This window comes from Melozone crissalis, unplaced genomic scaffold (assembly GCF_028551555.1).
Source record: "Melozone crissalis strain CALT ecotype California unplaced genomic scaffold, PUWL_Pcris_2 ptg000108l_1, whole genome shotgun sequence".
NCBI lineage: Eukaryota > Metazoa > Chordata > Aves > Passeriformes > Passerellidae > Melozone > Melozone crissalis.
Window position 1 is genome coordinate 790,725 of NW_026535885.1, and position 10,927 is coordinate 801,651.

Genomic DNA, 10,927 nt, shown 5'->3' on the forward strand with positions numbered 1-10,927 from the left:
CGGGACTGCCTGTCCCCTGTCCGTCCGTCTGTCTGTCTGTCCCCTCCGGGGCTAACTATCCCGCTGTCCCCTGCACCCCTCGGAGCTGGCTGTCCCCTGTCCGTCTGTCACTCCGGGACTGTCTGTCCCCTGTCCCCTCCCAGATCTGGCTGTCCCTCGTCCGTCCGTGTGTCTGTCCCGCCCAGGGTTGGCTGTGCCCCGTTCCCGCCGGGAGCTGGCAGTGCTGTCCGTCGGTCAGTCCCCGCGGGGCTGGCTGTCCCCGTGTCCGTGTGGCTGTCCCCGTGTCCGTGTGGCTGTCCCCGTGTCCGTATTTCTGTCCCCCCTGTCCGGTCTGTCCCGGTGGTCCCGCGTCCCCCCCGCGCTCCACGTGCCCCCCCGCCCGCATCTGTTACACGGAGCTCTGGCCCCGCCCCCTCCCCGGCTTGTCCCGCCCCCTGTCCCTCATTGGCTGCTCGCTCACAGGAGGGGGCGTGTCCGGAGGAGCCCCACTCCCGGCGCGCGTCCATTGGCCGCGCCCACGTGGCACGGGGGGTCCCGGGGGGGGACGGGACTGAGGGGGCGCCGACCCCTGTCCGTCTGTCCCCCTGTCCCTCTGTCCCCATGGACCCCGTGACCCCTGTCCCCCCGTCCCCCGTCCCTCTGTATTCCCATGTCTCCTTGTCCCTGTGTCCCTCTGAGTCCCCGTGTCCCCCTGTCCCCCTGTCCCCGTGTCCCCCTGTGTCCCAGGGCGGCTTTGCCGGGGTAATTTGGGGGTGCTGTCCCCATTCCCCGAGCCGGGCGTGGGCCGGACAGGTCAGGGCTCGTCTGTCCCAGCCCGTCCCGGCCCCCGCCCTGCCCCGCCGGCCGGGCAAGCCGGGACCGGAGCGCTGGATGGCGGCCACGGGCGGGACAGCCCGGCCGGCCCCGCCCGGAGGGCACGGGCAGCGCTCCCGTCCTGCCCCGGCCCGGGGACACCGGCGGGGGCGAGCCCAGGGCTCTGTGCAACGCTCGGAGCGTGCCTCAGTTTCCCCAGGGCTCTGTCCGGCGCCCAGCCGTGCCTCAGTTTCCCCAGGGCTCTGTGCAACGCTCTGAGCGTGCCTCAGTTTCCCCAGGGCTCTGTCCGGTGCCCAGCCGTGCCTCAGTTTCCCCGGTGAGCCTGGAGCGGGGCTGTGGGAGCGGGAGCTCTCTGGGGACAGTTGTCACCAAACCTTTGGGTGTTTCTGCGTCAGCCTGGCCTGGGGACAGTTGTCACCAAACCTTTGGGTGTTTCTGTGCCAGCCTGGGGACAGTTGTCACCAAACCTTTGGGTGTTTCTGTGCCAGCCTGGCCTGGGGACAGTTGTCACCAAATCTTTGGGTGTTTCTGTGCCAGCCTGGCCTGGGGACAGTTGTCACCAAACCTTTGGGTGTTTCTGTGCCAGCCTGGGGACAGTTGTCACCAAACCTTTGGGTGTTTCTGTGCCAGCCTGGCCTGGGGACAGTTGTCACCAAACCTTTGGGTGTTTCTGTGCCAGCCCGGCCCCGCAGGGATTTAATCCCCGGGCGCAGAGGGGATTACCGGGACCCGGGGCCGCTTGAGCTGCAGAAAGAGGATTAAACAAAGGGAACGTGGGGGTGGGCAGAGAGAGCCCCGGAGTGCCGCTGGCCTCTGGGGGGGACAGGGGTGGGGACAGACAGGGACAGCGCAGCCCTGCGCTTGGGGTGCTGGGCACGGGCACTGACCCCCACAACTGGGAGCTGTGGTTTTGTGCTGGTGGAACTGGAGCTGTGCTGGTGACACTGGGAGCTGTGATTTCCTGCGGGTGACACTGGGAGCAGTGTCCTGTGCTGGTGGCACTGGGAGCTGTGGTTTTGTCCTGGTGTCACTGGGAGCTGTGATTTCGTGCCGATGACACCGGGAGCTCTGTCCTGTCCTGGTGTCACTGGGAGCCGTGGTTTCCTGTACTGGTGGTTACTGGGAGCTGCAGTCCGTGAGCACTGGAGTCACTGGGAGCTGCCGGGCAGAGTTCACTGGGGCGTGCTGGGAGCTGTGAGCGCTGCACTGGTGTGAGCGGGGAGAGGGGATACTGGGGGGCACTGGGGGGCACGGGGCTGGGTTTACTGGGAGCTGGGAGGGCACAGAGGGACACCTGGAACTGGGAGAGCCCTGGGAGCTTGGGAGGGGCACTGGGAGCGCTGGGGAGCGCTGGGAGCTGCGTGGGTGAGGGCACTGGGAGGCACTGGGAGCTGTCAGGAGCACTGGGAGCGGGGTTCACCGGGAACTGGGGAGCACTGGGAGCGGCGATGGTGACTGGGAGCGCTGGGGAGCGCTGGGAGCCGCAGGCACGGCTCGGGCGCGGGGATGCCATGCTGGGAGCTGTAGTCCAGCACCGCCAACTGGGAGCTGTAGTCCGGGCTCCCAGCGCATACTGGGAGCTGTGGTCCGGGGCTGGGCCATACTGGGAGCTGTGGTCCGGGGCTGGGCCATACTGGGAGGTGCGGTCCCGCAGCCCCGGGCGCTGCTGGAAGCTGTAGTTCGGCACTGCGGGGTCCCTTGGGTGCCAGCCCCGCTCTGTGCCCCTGTCCCTGTCCCCGCGGGGGGACAGCATCCTCAACGATCCCGGGACAGGAACGGGGGGGTCTCACCCCTGAGCAGCCCCCGGGGGCTCTACCCTGGGAGGGGATGGAACTGGGGGTCGCTGGGGGGCTCTGGGCAATGGGAGAGGGAGGGGGGAGCGGGTTGGGGTCCCTGCGGTGGGGACAGACGCTGAGCCCGTGTCTCTGGCCAGGCTCGGCTGTGACAGCATGGGGGGGATGCTGGCGCTGCCCCCGGGGCAGGGACCCCACCAGGTGGGATGCACGGATGTGATGGTGGGACACACGCGGCAGGTACGGGGTGGGGACGGGGATGGGGATGGGGACAGGGATGAGGATGGCACAGGGATGAGGATGGCACAGGGATGGGGATGGGCACAGGGATGGGGATGAGGATGGCACAGGGATGAGGATGGCACAGGGATGGGAATGGGTACAGGGATGGGGATGGGGACAGGGATGGGAATGGGCACAGGGATGAGGATGAGGATGGCACAGGGATGGGGACAGGGATGGGGACAGGGATGGGGATGAGGATGGCACAGGGATGAGGATGGGGACAGAGATGGGCACAGGGATGAGGATGAGGATGGGACAGGGATGAGGATGGGCACAGGGACAGCTTCCCTGCACAGCAAGGTGCTGCAGCCCGCTGGTTTTGGACACTGCCACCCACCTGTGTGCCGTCCCCACGGTGTCCCCCTTCCTTGTCCCCCTCAGGGGCTCTTCCTGCGCCTGTTCTACCCGTGCCTGGCCCGGGCCGGGGCCGTGGAGCCGCTCTGGGTGCCCCGGCCCGAGTACTGCGGGGGCCTGGCCGATGTCACCCTGGGTCGGCGCTGGTGCTCCGCCCTGCTCGGCGTGGCCATCGGTGAGGGGACACCCATCGGGGAGGGGGACACCCCGTGCCCACCCTTAGGGACCCCCGGTGGGGTTCAGTCCCACCCCCCGGCCCGTGTCCCCCTCCCCATTTTTACCTGTGGCACCCCCTGTCCCGTGTCCCCCTCCCCATTTTTACCTGTGGCACCCCCTGCCCATGTCCCTTATCCCATTCACACCTGTGGCACCCCCTGTCCCTGTCCCCCTCCCCATTCAGACCTCTCACACCCCCTGCCCATGTCCCCCTCCCCATTCACTCCCTGTCCCTGTCCCCCTCCCCATTCAGACCTCTCACACCCCCTGCCCATGTCCCCCTCCCCATTCACTCCCTGTCCCTGTCCCCCTCCCCATTCAGACCTGTGGCACCCCCTGTCCCTGTCCCCACCCCGTTCCTGGCGTTTCTCCCCCTGCAGGCTCCTGCCGAGTCCCGGTCAGCTGGAATGGGCCCCTCAGGCCCTGCAGCCGTGGGTACCCCCTGATCATCTTCTCCCACGGCCTGGGAGCCCTTCGGTAACGTGAGCCCTGGGCAGGGCTGGGACGGGGCTGTGGGGACCCTCCCTGGCCCCACCCCGAGCCCCCCTGCTCCCATCTCCCTCCCAGCACCTCGTACTCCTCCATCTGCACGGAGCTGGCATCCTGGGGCTTCGTGGTGGCGGCTCTGGAGCACAGGTGGGTGCCCAGGCGCCCGCCGGGTTCATCCTGGCGCTGGTGGGACGTTGTGGCCAGTGTCCCCTTCCCTCCTGCCCTGCAGGGACCACTCTGCTGCCACCACCTACTTCTGCCCGGCAGAGGCTGGCACGGAGGAGTGGATCCCCTTCCAGAGGGTGCCCCAGGGGCAGAAGGAGTTTTACTTCAGAAACAAGCAGGTACCAGGGCTGGGGAGTCAGGGTGGGCACAGGGGAGGGCTGGGAATCCTTCCTGCATCCCTGGGGATGCTCTGGGAACTCCTCCTTCAGCCAGGCTGGCCCTGCATCCCTGGGGATGCTCTGGGAATTCCTCCTTCAGTCAGGCTGGCCCTGCATCCCTGGGGATGCTCTGGGAACTCCTCCTGTGACCCAGGCTGGTCCTGCATCCCTGGGGATGCTCTGGGAACTCCTCCTGTGACCCAGGCTGGTCCTGCATCCCTGGGGATGCTCTGGGAACTCCTCCTGTGACCCAGGCTGGCCCTGCATCCCTGGGGATGCTCTGGGAATTCCTCCTTCAGCCAGGCTGGCCCTGCATCCCTGGGGATGCTCTGGGAATTCCTCCTTCAGCCAGGCTGGCCCTGCATCCCTGGGGATGCTCTGGGAACTCCTCCTTCAGCCAGGCTGGTCCTGCATCCCTGGGGATGCTCTTCCCAATCCTGCATTGCCGCGCGCTGCTGGGGCTGAGCTTTCTCCTGAGAGATGAGCAAAACCTGTTCAGCCTGTTTCTGTTTGTCTCCTGGGGTCTGTCTGTCTGTCCAGCTCCAGCTGACCCTGGCCCTGGACGATGTCCCCACGCCCTGGGGACAGCAGGGCTCTGTGCCCAGCCCCGCAGCAGCTGCTGGGTTTGTTGCCAGTGGGATTTTTGTCTCTCTGGGATTATCCTGCGCAGCTGCTGGCTGGGGAGCAGGGAGGGTTCCTGCTGAGCCACCCCCTGTCTGTCCCTGCCTCGTTCAAAAGGACAGCAGCGAGTGCAGATTAGCGTGGAAAAGCTCTCTAGGAACGGAGGTGCTTTAGGCAGCCTCCAGTCACCTCCCAAACTGTTATTTGTGTGTGCTCTGCCTCACAGCACGCTGCACACTAAAGGGAAACAGCTCTCCTGAGCCCACGAGCACAAATGGCGAGGGAGAGAGAGAAATAAATGATAATAGCTGCCAGGTCAGTCTCCATTATGACATTTGCTGTGTTGCAGGGATCAGGAGGGAGGTTTTCATTGGAGTTTTTTGTCACTTGTCACCTTTAATGTGCACGGACAGCAGCGCTGGTGTCCTCAGGGCAGCTGAGGACGTGGCCTCAAAGTGGCTCCGAGTCAGGGCAGCCTCTCCCTGAACCGTTTGGGGTTTTGGGGTGCTCCTGGGTGGGTTTTAGGGGACACCCAGGTGTGTCCAGGGCAGCCTCTCCCTGAACCGTTTGGGGTTTTGGGGTGCTCCTGGGTGGGTTTTAGGGGGACACCCAGGTGTGTCCAGGGCAGCCTCTCCCTGAACCGTTTGGGGTTTTGGGGTGCTCCTGGGTGGGTTTTAGGGGACACCCGGGTTTGCTCCTGGGCTGGGGGTTCTGTGGGGGTTTGAGCAGGGGATGGCTCAGCCTGGGGACAGCTGGTGAGGACCCTGGCCCCTCCCTGCTCTGCCTCCTCCCCAGAGCAGAGACCTTCGGTCATTTCCAGCTGCCTGCTGCCAGATTGGCTGAATTAAAGCGAACCCCAAACAGAAACCACCCCAATACGCGCGCCGTGTCCCACACAGAGGTTCGGTGTTTGCTCAGTTCAGGGAGAGAAGCACTGCAGGAACTGGGGGGGTCCTGTGGGGAAGCTGTGGCCCCGATTTGGGGCTGGCAGGAACTGGGCTCACCCTGCTGGTTCCAGGTTCACCAGAGGGCCCAGGAGTGCGTGCGGGCGCTGCGGCTGTTCCAGGGCATCGCCGGGGGCAGAGCTGTCCCCGCCATCCTCCCCCAGGACTGGGATCTCTCCGTGCTGAAGGTACTGGGGGGCTCTGGGTGCCCCTGGGTCGCTCCTGAATGCCTCAGGCTTGTCCTGCTGGCACAAGAGGGGTCTGTGCAGAGCCACAGTGGGACAGTGCTCACAGGGGCCTGAGGATGAGGGAAGGGATGAGAATGTTGATTCCATGTTTCAGAAGGCTGATTTATTATTTTGTGATATATTATATTATATTATATTATATTATATTATATTATGTTATTACTAAAAGAATAGAAGAAAAAAATTCATCAGAAGGCTGGCTAAGAATAGAAAAAGAAAGAATGAATAACAAAGGCTTGTGGCTCGGACAGAGAGTCTGACTGTGATTGGCCATTAATTAGCAACAACCACATGGACCAATCCCAGATGCACCTGTTGCATTCCACAGCAGCAGATAACCATTGTTTGCGTTTTGTTCCTGAGGCCTCCCAGCTTCTCAGGAGGAAAAATCCTAAGGAAAGGATTTTCCATAAAAGGTGTCTGCGACACCCCAGCCCCAGCCCCTCACCCCAGCAGTGGGACACGGCATTTCCCCTTCCAGGGCTCTCTGCTCACCTTCCCTTGGCTTTTTCTCCCCTAATCCCTGATCCAGCCGTGAGGTTTGGGCTCAGAGCCCTCAGCCCTCTCCCTCTTGCAGGACAACCTTGATCTGAGCAAGGTGGCCGTCATGGGCCATTCCTTCGGGGGCGTGACGGCGGTGCTGGCCTTGGTGAAGGAGCCCAGCTTCAGGTGAGGTGTGCCCAGCCTCAGGTGTGCCCAGCCCCAGGTGTGCCCAGCCTCAGGTGAGGTGTGCCCAGCCTCAGGTGTGCCCAGCCCCAGGTGTGCCCAGCCTCAGGTGAGGTGTGCCCAGCCTCAAGTGTGCCCAGCCCCAGGTGTGCCCAGCCTCAGGTGTGCCCAGCTTCAGGTGAGGTGTGCCCAGCCTCAGGTGTGCCCAGCCTCAGGTGTGCCCAGCCTCAGGTGAGGTGTGCCCAGCCTCAAGTGTGCCCAGTCTCAGGTGAGGTGTGCCCAGCCCCAGGTGTGCCCAGCCTCAGGTGTGCCCAGCCCCAGGTGTGCCCAGCCTCAGGTGAGGGGTGCCCAGCCTCAGGTGTGCCCAGCCTCAAGTGTGCCCAGCCTCAGGTGAGGTGTGCCCAGCCTCAGGTGTGCCCAGCCTCAAGTGTGCCCAGCCTCAGGTGTGCCCAGCTTCAGGTGAGGTGTGCCCAGCCCCAGGTGTGCCCAGCCTCAAGTGTGCCCAGCCTCAGGTGTGCCCAGCTTCAGGTGAGGTGTGCCCAGCCCCAGGTGTGCCCAGCCTCAAGTGTGCCCAGCCTCAGGTGTGCCCAGCTTCAGGTGAGGTGTGCCCAGCCCCAGGTGTGCCCAGCCTCAGGTGTGCCCAGCCTCAAGTGTGCCCAGCCTCAGGTGTGCCCAGCTTCAGGTGTGCCCAGCCTCAGGTGTGCCCAGCTTCAGGTGAGGTGTGCCCAGCCCCAGGTGTGCCCAGCCTCAGGTGTGCCCAGCCTCAGGTGTGCCCAGCTTCAGGTGAGGTGTGCCCAGCCCCAGGTGTGCCCAGCCTCAGGTGTGCCCAGCCTCAGGTGTGCCCAACCTCAGGTGAGGTGTGCCCAGCCCCAGGTGTGCCCAGCCCCAGGTGTGCCCAGCCTCAGGTGTGCCCAACCTCAGGTGAGGTGTGCCCAGCCCCAGGTGTGCCCAGCCCCAGGTGTGCCCAACCTCAGGTGAGGGGTGCCAGGGGCTGCAGGGGCTCTGGGGACTCTGGGCTCACCCTGGAGGGAAGGGGAGCCCTGGTGGGCTGTGATGGTGCTCACAGGGGTCTGAGGATGAGGGAAGAGATGAGGATCTGACTCCATGTTTCGGAAGGCTGATTTATTATTTTATGATATATATGATATTAAAACTATACTAAAAGAATAGAAGAAAGGATTTCGTCAGAGGGCTGGCTAAGAATAGAATAGGAAGGAATGATAACGAAGGTTTGTGTCTCAGCTCTCTGTCCCAGCCAGCTGACTGTGATTGGCCATTAATTAGCAACAACCCCATGAGACCAATCCCCGATCCACTGTTGCATTCCACAGCAGCAGATAATCAATGTTTGCATTTTGTTCCTGAGGCCTCCCAGCTTCTCAGGAGGGAAAATCCTAAAGAAAGGATTTTCCATAAAGATGTGTGTGCCAGCGGTGCCTGTGGTGCTGCAGGTGTGCCGTGGCTCTGGATGCCTGGATGTTCCCTCTGGAGAACCTGCTGTACCCCGAGGTGCCCAGCCCCGTGCTCTTCATCAACACTGAGCGCTTCCAGACCCCCGAGAGCGCTGCCAAGATGAGGAGTCTGAGCTCCAGGAACAGCCAGACGAGGATTGTGACCGTGCTGTGAGCCATCGCCCACCCCTCCCGCTGCGGGCAGCACCCGTGGGTGCCCAGCAGGGACCTCTGGGTGCTGCTGCACGCGCCCTGATGCCCATCCTGCCCTGCCCTGCCCAGGGGGACCGTGCACGAGGGCCAGACCGACCTCGCCTTCCTCCCCGGGAGGCTCTTCAGCCTCATCTTCGGCAGGAGGGGCAGCCTGGAGCCTCGCAGGGCTCTGGCCGTCACCAGCCGGGCGGCTCTGGCCTTCCTGCAGAGACACCTGGGTATGGGCAGGAGGGGAGCAGGGGGAACGGGGGCTCGGGGATGGGATGGGGGGCTCTGGGATGGGGATGGGGAGCAGGGGGAAACGGGGGGCTCTGGGATGGGGGGTACCAGGGATGGGGGGCTCTGAAATGGGGGGTACCAGGGATGGGGGGCTCTGGGGATGGGGGACTCTGGGGATGGGGGGCTCCAGGGCTGGGGCTGCCCAAAGCACAGGGGGGCAGTGGGTGCCCCTTGGGGGCTCCTGGAGGGGCTGTGGTGGCCCTGTCACCTGCAGGGGACACTGTGGTGGCCCTGTGAGCTGGAGAGAAGGTTCTGGTGGCCCTGTCAGTGGAGGGGAGGCTCTAGTGGCTCTGTCACCTGGAGGAGAGATTCTGGTGGGCCTGCCAGTGGAGGGGAGGCTCTGGTGGCCCTGTTAGTGCAGGGGACACTGTGGTGGCCCTGTCACCTGCAGGGCGCTGCTGTGGTGGCCCTGTCACCTGGAGGAGAGGTTCTGGTGGCCCTGTCAGTGGAAGGGACACTGTGGTGGCCCTGTCAGTGGACGGGAGGTTCTGGTGGCCCTGTCACCCAGAGGGGACACTGTGGTAACCCTGCCACCCCCCGTGCAGAGCTGCAGGAGCAGTTTGGGCAGTGGGACGAGCTCCTGGAGGGCGTTGGGGACTCGCTGGTTCCAGGCGTGCCCTTCGGCCGCTCTCACCTGTAGCTGCCCCCGGGCACTGCACAGTGGCTCCTGTAACCCGGAACGGAGAGCCAGGAGGGGCAGGGGAGCCCTGAGGGGAGCAGGAGCTGGGGCAGTGCCAGGGAAGGTGCCCGCAGAGCCCTCCCTGCCCCTGTGCCTGCGCTGAGGGAATAAAACCCCCAGAGATAAAAACGGAGTTGGGTGTGCAGAGTATAAACCACAGGGGTGGGTTGGGAAGGGCTGTGAAACCATCCCCAGGGAAGGAAAATCCCATAATTGTCCTGAAATCTGTGCAGAGGGCTGAGTGCACCCTAAAATCTGCAGGGGGAAGGGAAGGGAAGGGAAGGGAAGGGAAGGGAAGGGAAGGGAAGGGAAGGGAAGGGAAGGGAAGGGAAGGGAAGGGAAGGGAAGGGAAGGGAAGGGAAGGGAAGGGTCTCTGAGCACCCCTCAGAGCTGTGGGATGGGGATGGATCCCCCAGCACCGGTGACATCCTCACACGACATCAGCTCAATGTCCCCTCCGCCCCCCGGTGACACACAAAGGACTGATGTGAACAAACCCACAGGATTCTGCCGCTTTTAACCCTCCCAGATAAGAATTTTCCCGTGTTTTATGCCCAAAGCAGGGTTCCTAGCCCTGTTCCCAGGGACAGGGCTGTGCTGGGGAACAGGGCTAGGATGTGACAAATGGAGCCGGGGGGACACTCGGAGCCCGGCAGGTCCCGCTGGGCAGGCAGAGGCAGCGCTGGTGCACAATCCGATCCGATCCGATCCGATCCGATCCGATCCAATCCGATCCGATCCGATCCGATCCGATCCCATTTTGTGCCGGCCCAGGCTGGGAGTTCTGCAGGGCGCTCATGTAAAGGGTTCAGGAGGGGCGGTGGTCACCGGCTCTGCTCGGGGGCGCTTCGGCATTAACCCTTGGGCTGCCGGGGACTCCGGCATTAACCCTTGGGCTCCCAAGGGGCTCTGGCATTAACCCTTCCCCTCCCGAGGGGCTCCGGCATTAACCCTTGGGCTCCCGGGGGGGCTCCGGCATTAACCCTTCCCCTCCCGGGGGCCTCCGGCATTAACCCTTCCCATCCCGAGGGGGCTCCGTCATTAACCCTTGGGCTCCCGGGGGGCTCCGGGATTAACCGTTCCCCTCCCGGGGGCCTCCGGGATTAACCCTTCCCATCCCGAGGGGCTCCGGCATTAACCCTTCCCATCCCGAGGCACTCCGGCATTAACCCTTGGGCTACTGGGGGCTCCGGGATTAACCCTTCCCATCCCGAGGGGCTCCGGCATTAACCCTTCCCCTCCCGGGGGTTCATTCCCCTGCTCGGTGCCCGTGACGAGCAGGCAGGACCCTCCTCTCCATCCCCGCATCCCTCTGCTCCCCCTGCAGCGCTGCCACCACCCAAAACAAGCGGGTTTGTGCCTCTGGAGAAAAAATCCTGACAGAAAAGAGGCAAAAAAAGCCCCCGGGGGCGCTGGGGCAGGGCAGGAACCATCCTGTTTGTGTTCTGTGGGGTGTGCGGTGCTGAGCATCCTCCTCATTCAGCGGCTCGGAA

General features: G+C 64.0%; 1 protein-coding gene across 1 annotated transcript; it reads left to right on the forward strand.

The window, feature by feature from the left end:
• Window positions 1-2,762: 2,762 nt before the first annotated feature.
• Window positions 2,763-9,548, forward strand: PAFAH2 (platelet activating factor acetylhydrolase 2). Its single transcript, XM_054292381.1, has 10 exons — window positions 2,763-2,846; window positions 3,273-3,420; window positions 3,842-3,938; window positions 4,029-4,097; window positions 4,180-4,294; window positions 5,973-6,086; window positions 6,724-6,815; window positions 8,264-8,434; window positions 8,546-8,694; window positions 9,301-9,548. The coding sequence occupies exons 1-10, from the start codon at window positions 2,763-2,765 to the stop codon at window positions 9,393-9,395; spliced, it is 1,134 nt and encodes a 377-aa protein (XP_054148356.1). The 3' UTR covers window positions 9,396-9,548.
• Window positions 9,549-10,927: the final 1,379 nt, after the last annotated feature.

Excerpts from the sequence above, each read along its gene's own strand:
- PAFAH2 (XM_054292381.1), top strand. The coding sequence starts at position 2,763 with ATGGGGGGGATGCTGGCGCTGCCCCCGGGGCAGGGACCCCACCAGGTG. Across the intron at positions 4,295-5,972 it reads TTTACTTCAGAAACAAGCAG|GTTCACCAGAGGGCCCAGGA; the intron begins GTACCAGGGCTG and ends TGCTGGTTCCAG. Across the intron at positions 8,695-9,300 it reads CTTCCTGCAGAGACACCTGG|AGCTGCAGGAGCAGTTTGGG; the intron begins GTATGGGCAGGA and ends CCCCCCGTGCAG.